Here is a 12,878-nt window from a genome sequence, read left to right as displayed (position 1 = left end):
AAACAGAGACAGTGAGTTCTAATTTCAATTTAGGCCTAGAAGCTGGTGGGGTGACTTTGGACCAATCGCCAGGAGACGGTGAGTTCTAGTCCTGCCTTAGCCGTAAACGCTGGCTGAGTGATTTAAGGCCAATCACCAGGAGATGGTGAGTACTAGTTCTCACTTAGGCCCGAAAGCCAAGTGGGTGACTTTGGGCCAGTCACCAGGAGACTGTGAGTTATAGTCCTGCCTTAGCCATGAAAGCCATCTGGGTGATTTAGGGCCAGTCACCAGGAGAGGTGAGTACTAGTTCTCACTTAGGCCCGAAAGCCAAGTGGGTGACTTTGGGCCAGTCACCAGGAGACTGTGAGTTATAGTCCTGCCTTAGCCATAAAAGCCAGCTGGGTGATTTAGGGCCAGTCACCAGGAGAGGTGAGTTCTAGTTCTCACTTAGGTACGAAAGCCAACTGGGTGACCTTGGGCCAGTCACCAGGAGACGGTGAGTTCTAGTCCTGCCTTAGGTGTGAAAGCCAGCTGGGTGAGTCTGAGCCAATCACCAGGAGACTGTGAGTTCTAGTCCTGCCTTAGACATGGAAGACAGCTGAGTGACTCAGCCCACTTCATAGGATTGTTGTTCTGGGGACAACAGGAGGAGAAAGGTGTGTTTGCCACTCCAGTTGTTTATAAAGTAATATAGGAAGGATAAAAATCAACCATAATTCAATGTATATATGTATGTGTGCTGGTCCCAGAAGGTGCTACTCAGCTCCTCCAGGTTTTTGGCTGTCCTAGGCCAACCCAAGCAGCTTCTTACACTGGTTGCACACAGGAAGGTTTGGGGTTCACCTCCTAGCAAGTGGCGCCTTCACAAGGCCCGATATTTTTCTGCACCAACGTCAGCCATCTGGCTGCTGCACGATTCTCTGGAAGGTTTCTCTGTCAGTGCTGCCCATCCCAAGTTGGAGAGGGACTCCTAAACTTTACTCTCCGTGGAACACAGTATCTGTAGCTCAGGGCTGAACTGGGGGTCTTTAGTGTTCTCCAGGCACGGATGGCATTGATGATGGTACCTGGTTGGGTAGTGAAACGTCTGCAAGAAAACAACCCAGCTCAGAGGGCACCCAGGACCCCACAGTCATTCTCCTCCTCCTCCTCCTCCTCCTCCTCCTCCTCCTCCTCCTCCTCCTCCTCCTCCTCCTCCTCCCCACAAACCCCAGTCACTTCTAGCACTGATGATGTTCCCTAGTTGGGTTGTGAAACATCTGCAAGAAAATCACCCCGCTCAGAGAGCATCAAGGACCTCACAATCATCGTTCTCTCCTCCTCCTCCTCCTCCTCCTCCTCCTCCTCCTCCTCCTCCTCCTCCTCCTCCTCCTCCTCCTCCTCCCCCTTTCTAGCACTGATGATGTTACCTAGTTGGGTCATGAAATGTCTGCAAGAAAACCACCCAGCTCAGAGAGCATCCAGAACCCCACAGCCGTCCTCCTCCTCCTCCCCCACAAACCCCACTCCCTTCTAGCACTGATGATATTCCCTAGCTGGGTTGTGAAACATCTGCAAGAAAACCACCAAGCTCAGAGAGCACCCAGAACCCCACAGTCATTGTCCTCCACCACCACCACCTCCTCCTCCTCCTCCTGCTCCTCCCCACAAACCCCAGTCACTTCTAGCACTGATGATGTTCCCTAGCTGGGTTGTGAAACATCTGCAAGAAAACCACCAAGCTCAGAGAGCACCAAGGACCCCACAGTCATCGTTCTCCTCCTCCTCCACCCCCTTTCTAGCACTGGTGATGTTACCTAGTTGGGTCATGAAATGTCTACAAGAAAACCACCAAGCTCAGAGAGCACCCAGGACCCCACAGTCGTCGTCGTCCTCCTCCTCCTCCTCCCCTCCCTTCACACCCCACTCCCTTCCAGCACTGATGATGTTCCCTAGTTGGGTCATGAAACGTCTGCAGGAAAAACCACCAAGCTCAGAGAGCACCCAGGACCCCACAGTTGTTGTTGTCGTCGTCATCCTCCTCCTTCTCCTCCTTCTCCTCCTCCTCCCCCTCCTCCTCCTCCTCCTCACAAACCTCTATCCTTCACGACGTTCCCTACTTGGGCCATGAAACATCTGCAAGGAAACCACCCAGCTCAGAGAGCACCAGGGACCCCACAGTTTGCACCTAGCCTTGAGCCATGGATCCGCGTCTCCTTCCAGCAGGATTGCAAAGCCAAATGGCACATCCACCGAATTTTTAATTTTTCCGTGCCCTCTTTCAGCCCCCCCCCTCCACCCTGCGGCATCGGTTTCTACTGAAGTGGCAGTTTTTCCCTAGCCAGAGAAACAGGAACGGTCTGGCATGGGTGGGACATGGATTCCTTTGGCCCCTGTTTAGGCAGAAACTAAAATGGTTTCTACGCAGCTTGACGTCTGGATTAAATTAAGGGCAGGGAGTGGTTAGCAACTGGTTCCAGCCTTCCCCGGTTCCAAGACGGTAGCTGTTTCGGTTCCCTGTTTGTGGAAGCCAATATTGTAGGCTTGCCGAGTTCATAATTCACTCGGGCCTCCCTAAGCAAACGTTTACCTCAGTGTTTCTCCAGCTTGGCGGCTTTCAGATAGGCGGACGTCAACTCCCAGAATTCCCCAACCAGTAGGAAGGCCTCGACTTACAAACACAATTCGGACTGTTTTTTTATTTTTTTATTTTTATTTTTAACCAACAAGACAAAACAAAACAAAGCAAAAGATAACACACACACAATATATATACTCCTTTTTTTTTTTTAACAGCAATTGCGTAACGGTAATCTATTATTTACATTTCCCCCTTATTCTTCTTTAGAATATTTGTCCTTATAGCCCCGTTATTTCTTATTTACATTTTTCTTCCTTCATGTTCTACTTCTTACTAAGAATAATTCATATTATTATTATTATTATACATTATTATACACATATTTTCACTTTTGACCTTTCCATATTTATTCTCCTCTATTATTTCTAGTCTCCAACCAGACATACAACTTGTTCCATATTATATAATACTCTGTGTCTTCTTTTTCTTTTATCTCTTTTGTTAATTTGTCCATCTCAGCACAGTTTCTCCAGCTTGGCGGCTTTCAGATAGGCAGACTGCAACTCCCAGAATTCCCCAACCAGTAGGGAGACCTCGACTTACAAACACAATTCGGACGGTTGCTAAGCAAGCTGGGGGGGGGCGGTTAAGTCAGTTCTGCCCAATTTTACTAGCCTTTTGAACACAATGAGTAAGGGAATTGCTGTCGTCCTTAAGCGCATCGTACGGTCAGAATCCTGCTTTCCCCGTTGACTTGGCTTGGAGGGAAGGTCAGAAATGGGGAGCGCATGACCGCGAGCGGCCGCGATTGTCTTAAATGCATGCTGGATGCCAGCCAGGTGCCTTAATTTTGACCATGTGACCTTAAGGATGCTGCTATCACGTCGTAATTAGGAGGACTGCTTGTGAGTCACGTTTTTCTATGCCGTGCTAACTTCAAACGCTTGGCAAATGAATGGTTGTAAGTTGAGGACTACTTATAAAATACACTAAATGGAATTCTGGGAGTGGACGCCCACCCCTCTTAAAACATGGCTGACTGGAGAATTCTGGGAGTGGAAGCCCACCCCTCTTAAAGCATGCTGGCTGGGGGATTCTGGGTGTGGAAGTCTGCCCATCTTAAAGCATGCTGGCTGGGGGATTCTGGGAGTGGAAGTCCACCCCTCTTAAAGCATGCTGGCTGGGGGATTCTGGGAGTGGAAGTCCGCCCCTCTTAAAGCAGGATGGCTGGGGGATTCTGGGAGTGGAAGTCCGCCCCTCTTAAAGCAGACTGGCTGGGGGATTCTGGGAGTGGAAGTCCACCCCTCTTAAAGCATGCTGGCTGGGGAATTCTGGGAGTGGAAGTCCACCCCTCTTAAAGCAGGCTGGCTGGGGGATTCTGGGAGTGGAAGTCCACCCCTCTTAAAGCAGGCTGGCTGGGGGATTCTGGAAGTGGAAGTCCACCCCTCTTAAAGCAGGATGGCTTGGGGATTCTGGGAGTGGAAGTCCGCCCCTCTTAAAGCAGGCTGGCTGGGGGATTCTGGAAGTGGAAGTCCACCCCTCTTAAAGCAGGATGGCTTGGGGATTCTGGGAGTGGAAGTCTGCCCATCTTAAAGCATGCTGGCTGGGGGATTCTGGGAGTGGAAGTCCACTCCTCTTAAAGCATGCTGGCTGGGGAATTCTGGGAGTGGAAACCCACCTATCTCAACATGGCCAAGGTTGAGAAACCCTGATTCAGCTGCTGCAAGCAAGAAGGGACGAATATGGGGCCAGCCCCACAGGAAATCTACAAAGCTGCACATCAAAAGCAAGACAGCATCTCCGGCTGGGGTTTCCCCCCCAGGAATGTACATTATGCCTGCTGGGAAACACAAACTGCCAGAGATGTTGCAAAGCGATTTAATTTCTTGTTCCAGAAAGAGGATTAGAGGCAGCTGTTCGTGGAGTTGTATGTTAAGCTTTGCTGGTGTGTCATGACCTATGAGGTCCAAGTAAATATGCTGGCCAGTACAGAAGACCCCAGTATCTCCAGGGCATACTGGTGTGGGAAGAATGCAGAGAAAAAAAATATTTTGGGAAATATTAAATAGGCAGAATATATTTCCCCAAAGGAACAAAGATGATTAGGGGACTGGAGGCTAAAACATATAAGGAACGGTTGCTGGAATTGGGTATGTCTAGTTTAATGAAGAGAAGGACGAGGGGGGACATGATAGCAGTCTTCCAGTATCTCAGGGGCTGCCCCAAAGAAGAAGGTGTCAAGCTATTCTCCAAGGCGCCTGAAGGCAGGACAGGAAGCAACAGATGGAAACTAATCAAGGAGAGAAGCAACGTAGAACTAAGGAGAAACTTCCTGACAGTGAGAACAATTAACCAGTGGAACAACCTGCCTCCAGAAGCGGTGAATGCTCCAACACTGGAAGTTTTTAAGAAGAAACTGGACAGCCATTTTGAAATGGTACTATAGGGTTTCCTACCTGAGCAGGGGGTTGGACTCAATGACCTCCAAGGTCCCTTCCAACATCATCATCATCATCATCTTAAAGGCAGAAACCACCACCCCCTCAAGTCTCTCTGCCCCAAACAGAAACCAGGTCTGCAGAAATGCAGATGTGATAATCTTGTCAGAAAGATTGGAGCCAGCAAGCTGGGATTAGAAAAAGATCGCTAGAATCCACACTGGAATAGCTCATCTCCCATCTCCCTCACCTTTTAACAGAATAGCAGGGACCTTGGAGGTCATCTAGTCCAACCCCCTGCTCAGGCAGGAAACTCTACACCATTTCAGACAAATGGCTGTCCAGTCCCTTCTTAAAAACTTCCAGTTTTTGGAGAACCCACAGCTTCTGGAGGCAAGTTGTTCCACTGGTTAATTGTCCTCACTGTCAGGAAGTTTCTCCTTAGTTCCAGGTTGCTTCTCTCCTTGATTAGTTTCCATCCGTTGCTTCTTGTCCTGCCTTCAGGCGCTTTGGAGAACAGGCTGACCCACTTCTTCATTTAGGCAGCCCCTCAAATATTGGAACACTGTTATCGTGTTTCCCCTAGTCCTTATTTTCATTAAACTAGACATACCTAATTCTTGGAACCTTTATACGTTTTGGCCTCCAGTCCCGTAATCACCTTTGTTGCTCTTCTCTGCACTCTTTCTAGAGTCTCAGCATCTTTTTTATATCATGGCGACCCAAACTGGATGCTGTATTCCAAGTGTGGTCTGTCTATGTCAGGGGTCCCCAACCCCCGGTCCATGGAGTGGTACCAGGTTGCGGCATGCCAGCAACCGGTCTGCACAAACAAGCAAAGCCCCATCCGTGGGATAAAGGCAGCAGACAAAACCATGCACTCTCCAGTCCATGGAAAATCCTTTCTCCACATAACCAGTCCCTGGTGTCCAAAAGGTTGGGAACCTCTGATCTATGCTATATATACATTGGGACTCTCACCATTACAATGCCTTGGCCATTTTGCAGATACTGGTTTAGATGATTCGAAGGGCAGATGGTCTAAACTCAGCAAAGGGGTGAACTTCGTCCCAGAATTCCCCAGCCAGCCTTCTTTAAGATGGGTGGGCTTCAAGTCCCAGAATTCCCCAGCCAGCCTTCTTTAAGATGGATGGACTTCATCTCCCAGAATTCCCCAGCCAGCATGTTTTAAGATGGGTGGACTTCCACTCCCAGAGTTCCCTAGCCAGCCATGCTTTAAGATGGGTGGGCTTCAAGTCCCAGAATTCCCCAGCCAGCGTGCTTTAAATGGGTGGGCTTCAAGTCCCAGAATTCCCCAGCCAGCCTGCTTTAAGAATGGTGGACTTCCACTCCCAGAATTCCCCAACCAGCATGCTTTAAAATGGGTGGACTTCATCTCCCAGAATTCCCCAGCCAGCACACTATAAGAGGGGTGGGCTTCAGCTCCCAGAATTCCCTATTCCAAATTTCAACGGCACTGAAAAAGACTGAATTACAACCATTTCTTGCACTTTTGACCATCGTAGCATTCCTAAGGTCACGTGATCAGAATTAGGGCGCCTGGCACCCAGCACGCATTTATGACAATCACAGCCTCCCACATGTCATGCCATCCCCATTTATCACCTTCCCAGCTGACTTCTGACAAGCAAAGTCAATGGAGGAAGCAGGATTCACTTAGTGACCGTGTGATTCACTTAAGAATGACAGTGATTCGCTTAACAATCCTCTCAAAAACGCTCGTAAAATTGGGCCTGGATCCATTAACCATCAGCTGGCTTAGCAATGAGGACTGTAAGGCAAGGACTTCCTAGACCAGGGGTAGGCAACCTTGGCTCTTTTATGACTCGTGGACTTCAACTCCCAGAATTCCTGAGCCAGCTATGCTGAGGGGAAAGGGAGAGGTTTCCAAGCTGAACCATGCTGGCTCAGGAATTCTGGGAGTTGAAGTCCATAAGTCATAAAGTGGCCTAGGCCTAGGCCAGAGATAAGCAACCTTGGCTCTTTTATGACTCGTGGACTTCAACTCCCAGAATTCCTGAGCCAGCCACGCTGAGGAGAAAGGGAGAGGTTTCCAAGCTGAACCATGCTGGCTCAGGAATTCTGGGAGTTGAAGTCCACGAGTCATAAAAGAGTCAAGGCTGCCTACTCCTGGTCTAGGCCAGGGGTGGGGAATCTTAGCTCTTTTATGACTCGTGGACTTCAACTCCCAGAATTCCTGAGCCAGCCATGCTGAGGAGAAATGGAGAGGTTTCTATGCTGAGCTATTCTGGTTCAGGAATTCTGGGAGTTGAAGTCCACAAGTCATAAAAGAGCCAAGGTTGACCTACCCCTGCCCTATGCTACAGTTTGTGTGGCCTCCAACTCCCAGAATTCCCCAGCCAACAGAACCCCATTTAAACATGGCTGAGCTTGGTAAACATGGATCTGAATCCCAAGAAGAGCAACCAGGTTTAACGTTGCGCGATAACTGCTGAATAGAAGGGTCTGATGGTGTAGCTGGCTCCGTTCCCCTTGCTCTTGCGTTAGATGTGACTGTGTTCCTCTGAGTCTGTTTTTTCCACACTTCTTTTGTGCTTCAAACACCTCCTTCTTTTTGACAGGAGACCTCGTCTTCTCCCAGCCCTCTGCGGCTCTGCCCGCTTTCCTTTGGCGAAGGGGTGGCATTTGATCCGTTGCCACCCAAGGATGTAAGGTAGATTCTTTGTTTTTATATTGGGGGTTGTGAAATGTCCATGGAGGTTCTCCATCCTCCAGGTGCTTTTTCAAGAATCAACTGGACTTTTTTTTTTTTTTGAAGATGTTTCGCTTCTCATCTGAGAAGCTTCTTCAGCTCTGACTGGAGGGTGGGGAATGGAAGGATTTATACTCCTTGCAGATAGCTGGTCATTTGCCTTCTTTTAGAGCAGTGGTTCTCAACCTTTCTAATGCCGTGACCCCATAATACAGTTCCCCATGTTGTGGTGACCCCCAACCACTTATACATCACCGGGTGCCAGGGGCATGGCCAAAGAAAAGGGGGAACAAATGGCGGACAGCCTTGTTTGGCGACCCCCGTGAAATGATCGTTCGACCCCAAATGGGGTCCCGACCCACAGGTTGAGAACCACTGCTTTAGAGAGTCATTGAGGCTGCTTGGAGATTTACTTGTGTCCTCGGGGTCACCTGAGTAGTGCAAATGGCGATGGAGCCATCTTGGCTGCAGGTGGTTTTCCACCCTGTGTCCCTTCCCTGTTGAAGACAGGTGCACAGGCTGTTGGAGATGAGTCCATGTTGTCTGCATTTCCAACTGAAGCGCAAATGGGTCTTGTAGTCTGCCATGTCTTCTGGAAATCCGTTCATACTTCTGCACCCGTGCCTGTTTTCAACAGTGAAGGGATCCAGGGCAGAAAACATCCTGCAGTCAAGAAGGCTCCACACCAGTGGCCGGATTCAGCCAGTTCGCACCACTTCGGCAGAACCGGTAGCTAATTTTTATTTTTTTGCCCAGGCCCAGAATGGACTTCCGGAAGCAGCATCCACACAGAGAACTGGTTGTTCACAGATTTGAATCCCACCACTCCGTTCCTTCCTTCCTTCCTTCCTTCCTTCCTTCCTTCCTTCCTTCCTTCCTTCCTTCCTTCCTTCCTGTAGTGGGATTCAGCTGTTCGCACTGCTTCAGCAGAACCGGTAGTTATTTTTTTGTTGCCCAGGCCCAGAATGGACTTCCGGAAGCAGCATCCACACAGAGAACTGGTTGTTCACATATTTGAATCTCACTACTCCTTCCTTCCTTCCTTCCTTCCTTCCTTCCTTCCTTCCTTCCTTCCTTCCTTCCTTCCTTCCTTCCTTCCTTCCTTCCTTCCTTCTTTCCTTCCTTCCTTCCTTCCTTGTTTTAAGCATGCTTTAAGATGGGTGGATTTCAATTCCCAGAATCCCCTAGCCAGCATGCTTTAAGATGGGTGGATTTCAATTCCCAGAATTCCCCAGCCAGCATGTTTTAAGATGGGTGGACTCTCATTCCCAGAATTCCCCAGCCAGCATGCTTTAAGACATGAGACTTCAGCTTCCAGAATTCCCCAGCCAGCATGTTTTAAAACACGGGACTTCAATTCCCACTGAGTCAACTCAGCATCCTTTCTGAGGAATGCTGGGAATTTGAAGTCCACCATACTTAAAGTTGCCAAGTTTGAAAAACACAAAACAGTGCAGGGTGGAATGACTCTCCCTCCGATGAAATGGGCCTGGGTCTCAAGTTACAGCTGCAAATGGATAATAAAAACAGATTTCTTGGCTAGAAGAACAGACAGCTGTGCGAGTAAACTTCTGCCTTGAAATCGTAAGCCTTTGGGTTGGTTTTAAAGTCTGTCTGTCTCCCATAACAGTCAGCTAAAACAGCATAAGATTTGATAAAAAGACACAACTAAAATCTTCAAGCACAGGCAATCCTCTACTTACAACCGCCATGGAGCCCAAAATTTCCATTGCTAAACGAGACAGCGGTTAAGTGAGTTTTGCCCCATTTTACGACCTTTCTTGCCACCGTTCTTAAGTGAATCACTGCAGTTAGTCACATAGTTGTTAAGTGAATCCGGCTTTCCCACTGACTTTGCTTATCAGAAGGCCGCAAAAGGAGATCACATGACCTCGGGACACTGCAACCGTCATAAATATGGGTCAGTTTTTAAGCATCTGAATTTTGATCATGTGACCATGGGGAGGCTGCAACGGTCGAAAGTGCGAAAAAAGGTCATAAGTCGCATTTTTCAGTGCTGTTGTAACTTTGAACAGTCATTAAATGAACTGTAGTAAGTCAAGGAATACTTACCTCTAACTACAGATAGTACTTGACTTACAACAGTTGTTAATAATAATAATAATAACAACAACAACAATAATAATAATGTAGGAAGGGACGTTGGAGGTCATCTAGTCCAACCCCCTGCTCAGGCAAGAAACCCTATACCATTTCAGATAAATGGCTGTCCAGTCTCTTTCTTCGTAAAAACCTCCAGTGTTGGAGTATTCACAGCTTCTGGAGGCAGGTTGTTCCACTGGTTAATTCTTCTCACTGTCAGGAAGTTTCTCCGTAGTTCTAGGTTGCTTCTCTCCTTGATGAATTTCCATCCATTGTTTCTTCTCCTGCCTTCAGGTGCTTTGGAGAAGAGCTTGACTCCCTCTTCTTTGGGGCAGCCCCTGAGATATTGGAACACTGCTATCGTGTCCCCCCTCGTCCTTCTCTTCATTAGACTACACAGGCCCATTTCCAGCAACCGTTCCTTATGTTTTAGCCTCCAGTCCCCTGATCCTCTTTGTTGCTCTTCTCTGCACTCTTTCTAGAGTCTCAACACTTTTTTTACATCGTGGTGACTAAAACTGGATGCCGTATTCCAAATCCATTTAGTGACCATTCAAAATTACAACGGCACTGAGAAAAGCAATTTATGGCCAATTTTTCACACTTACGACCACTGCAGCATCCCCGGGATCACCTGATCCAAATTCAGATGCTTGGCAACTGACTCATATTTATGACGGTCGCAGCCTCCCGGGGTCACGTGATCCCCTTTGGCGACTTTTTGACAAGCAAAGTCAATGGAGGCGCCAGATTCAATTAACGACCGTGCGACTCACTTAACAACTGCCGTGATTCACTTAACCGCCGTGGCAAGAAAGGCCGTAAAATGGGGCAAAACTCACTTAACAAGTGTCTCATTCAGCAACAGAAAATTTGGGCTCAATTGTGGCTGTAGGTGGAGAACTACCTGTAATTTTTCCAGTGAAGGAGAATATTCATAGGTCAGGGTTAAAATGATGGATCTCTAAGCCAGAGGTCTCCAATCTTTTTGGTTTGGCAACCTGGAAAGTGTGGCACGCACTGCTATGTGTGTGTGTGAAAAAATGAGCCCCCACAGGCACGCGCCTAAATGGCCCGCGCACGAGTGCATGCACACATGCAAATGGCTGCATGTGCACGTGGAAACAGGCCTGCGCGGGCGTGAGTGCTGCAAATGGGACAGTGCTAGCGCTGGCAGGATGCTTGGACCGGCACTAATTTATTTATTTATTTATGAGACTTATATACCGCTTTAAGTGCAAGCACTCTCTAAGCAGTGTACACCAGTAAGCAATGTATATATATATATATTTACATTGCCCCCAACAATCTGGGTCCTCATTTTACCTACCCCGAAGGATGGAAGGCTGAGTCAACCTTGAGCCGGTGAGATTTGAACCGCTGACCTGCTGAACACAGTCAGCTAAAGTGGCCTGCAGTACTGCACTCTAACTGCTGCGCCACCTCGGCTCATAATGCTGGTGGGACACTCGGGGCGGGGCGGTGCTAGCGCCAGCGGGATGCTCAGGGCAACACTAGCGCGAGTGTGGGTGGGTGAGTGCATGCGCGTGTGTACATGCGCTGGCCATCCCCTCACGCGGCCCAGTGGCCAAATGGCCGCGGACCAGTAATGGGCTGCAGCCCACAGGTTGGAGACCCCTGCTCTAAGCTTGCTTGTTTTCCTCCCAAGATATTTTGGAAATTCCTAATTTTTTCCTTCCAGGAAAAGGATGTTCATCTGTATTATTTTTTTCCTTGCCCAGGTACACCTCCTCCGTTAAGTATGACTCCGAAAAACACTTCATCAATGATATTTACATGCCGGTCCGGCTAGGCGTGTCGTCTTGCAGCCAAACCATCATTTGTGTTCCCGACAGCACGTGGCGCAGTTACAAATCCGAGGTGCAATTCCACCTTTGCAACCGGCCCGGGAATTTCAGAAGCACCACCATTGTGTACCCCAAGCACACCAAGACTGTGTACACCACGACCCTGGATTACAACTGCAAAAAATTCAACCGGAAATTCTTGTCTAGCGTCGAGTTGGAATCGTCTGGAAGTGAGAACCACCCAGAAAGCTGTTGACTTTCTCTCTGGCTGCAACTCAACTCGCTTCTTCTATACCACCCTCTTTTTTATGCTCAGGAGTGACCAGTTGGACATCCGCACCACGATGGGTTCAACAGGCCACAGGAACGAGGAAGGGACAGCATCAATCAGTGGTTGCTTTGCTTCCTGCCATAGCTAGTCCTCAACTTACAAGTGTTCATTTAGTGACCATTGAAAGATGCAAAGAGTGACTTATGACCGTTTTTCACACTTACGATCTTTGCAGCCTCCCCTGGGTCACGCGATCAACGTTCGGACGCTTGGCAATTGGTTCATATTTATGACGGTTGTGGCATCCCGGGGACCTGCGATCTCCGTTTGCGACCTCCACATCGATGGGGGAAACCAGATTCATTTAATAACCGTGTCACTAATTTAATAACTAGAGTGATTCGCTTAATAAAAGTCATAAAATGGGGCAAAACTCACTTGGCAAATGTTTCACTTAGCAACATAAATGTGGGATTCAGTTTGTGGTTGTACGTTGAGGACTACCTGTATTCTTTGCAGGCCATGGAGTGAAAATAATAATAATAATAATTAAATGTCTAATCTCTGATTGCTCCAAAAATGGATTTTTTTAAAAAAAAAAATCTAATTTCCCTCCGTCCATGTTCTACCTTCTCATCTTTGTTGAGATCAATGGGGAAAAACATCTGAATGATTGATTGAGAGAGAGAGAGAGAGAGAGAGAGAGAGAGAGCAGACGAGAGAGAGAGAGAGAGAGAGAGAGAGAGCAGATGAGAGAGAGGAGAGAGAGAGCAGACGAGAGAGAGAGAGAGAGAGAGAGCAGATGAGAGAGAGAGAGAGAGAGCAGATGAGAGAGAGGAGAGAGAGCAGACGAGAGAGAGAGAGAGAGCAGACGAGAGAGAGAGAGAGCAGATGAGAGAGAGGAGAGAGAGCAGACGAGAGAGAGAGAGAGAGCAGATGAGAGAGAGAGAGAGAGAGCAGATGAGAGAGAGAGGAGCGAGAG

At 48.3% G+C, this 12,878-nt stretch overlaps 1 protein-coding gene across 1 annotated transcript in view; it reads left to right on the top strand.

The window, feature by feature from the left end:
- RFLNB (refilin B) overlaps positions 1 to 12,311 on the top strand; it is a 19,073-nt gene extending 6,762 nt beyond the window's left edge. The window contains exons 2-3 of the mRNA XM_039321252.1: positions 7,584 to 7,675; positions 11,560 to 12,311. Of these exons, the coding sequence (XP_039177186.1) occupies positions 7,584 to 7,675; positions 11,560 to 11,881 (414 nt within the window). The 3' untranslated portion in view covers positions 11,882 to 12,311. The remainder of the gene's footprint in view (positions 1 to 7,583; positions 7,676 to 11,559) is intronic.
- The last annotated feature ends 567 nt before the right edge of the window (positions 12,312 to 12,878 follow it).

The sequence above is a fragment of the Crotalus tigris genome, unplaced genomic scaffold (genome assembly GCF_016545835.1).
Source record: "Crotalus tigris isolate CLP2741 ecotype Arizona unplaced genomic scaffold, ASM1654583v1 scf7180000023723.778456, whole genome shotgun sequence".
In the NCBI taxonomy this organism is placed as follows: Eukaryota; Metazoa; Chordata; class Lepidosauria; order Squamata; family Viperidae; genus Crotalus; species Crotalus tigris.
This window is presented reverse-complemented; position numbering and strand designations above follow the sequence as displayed.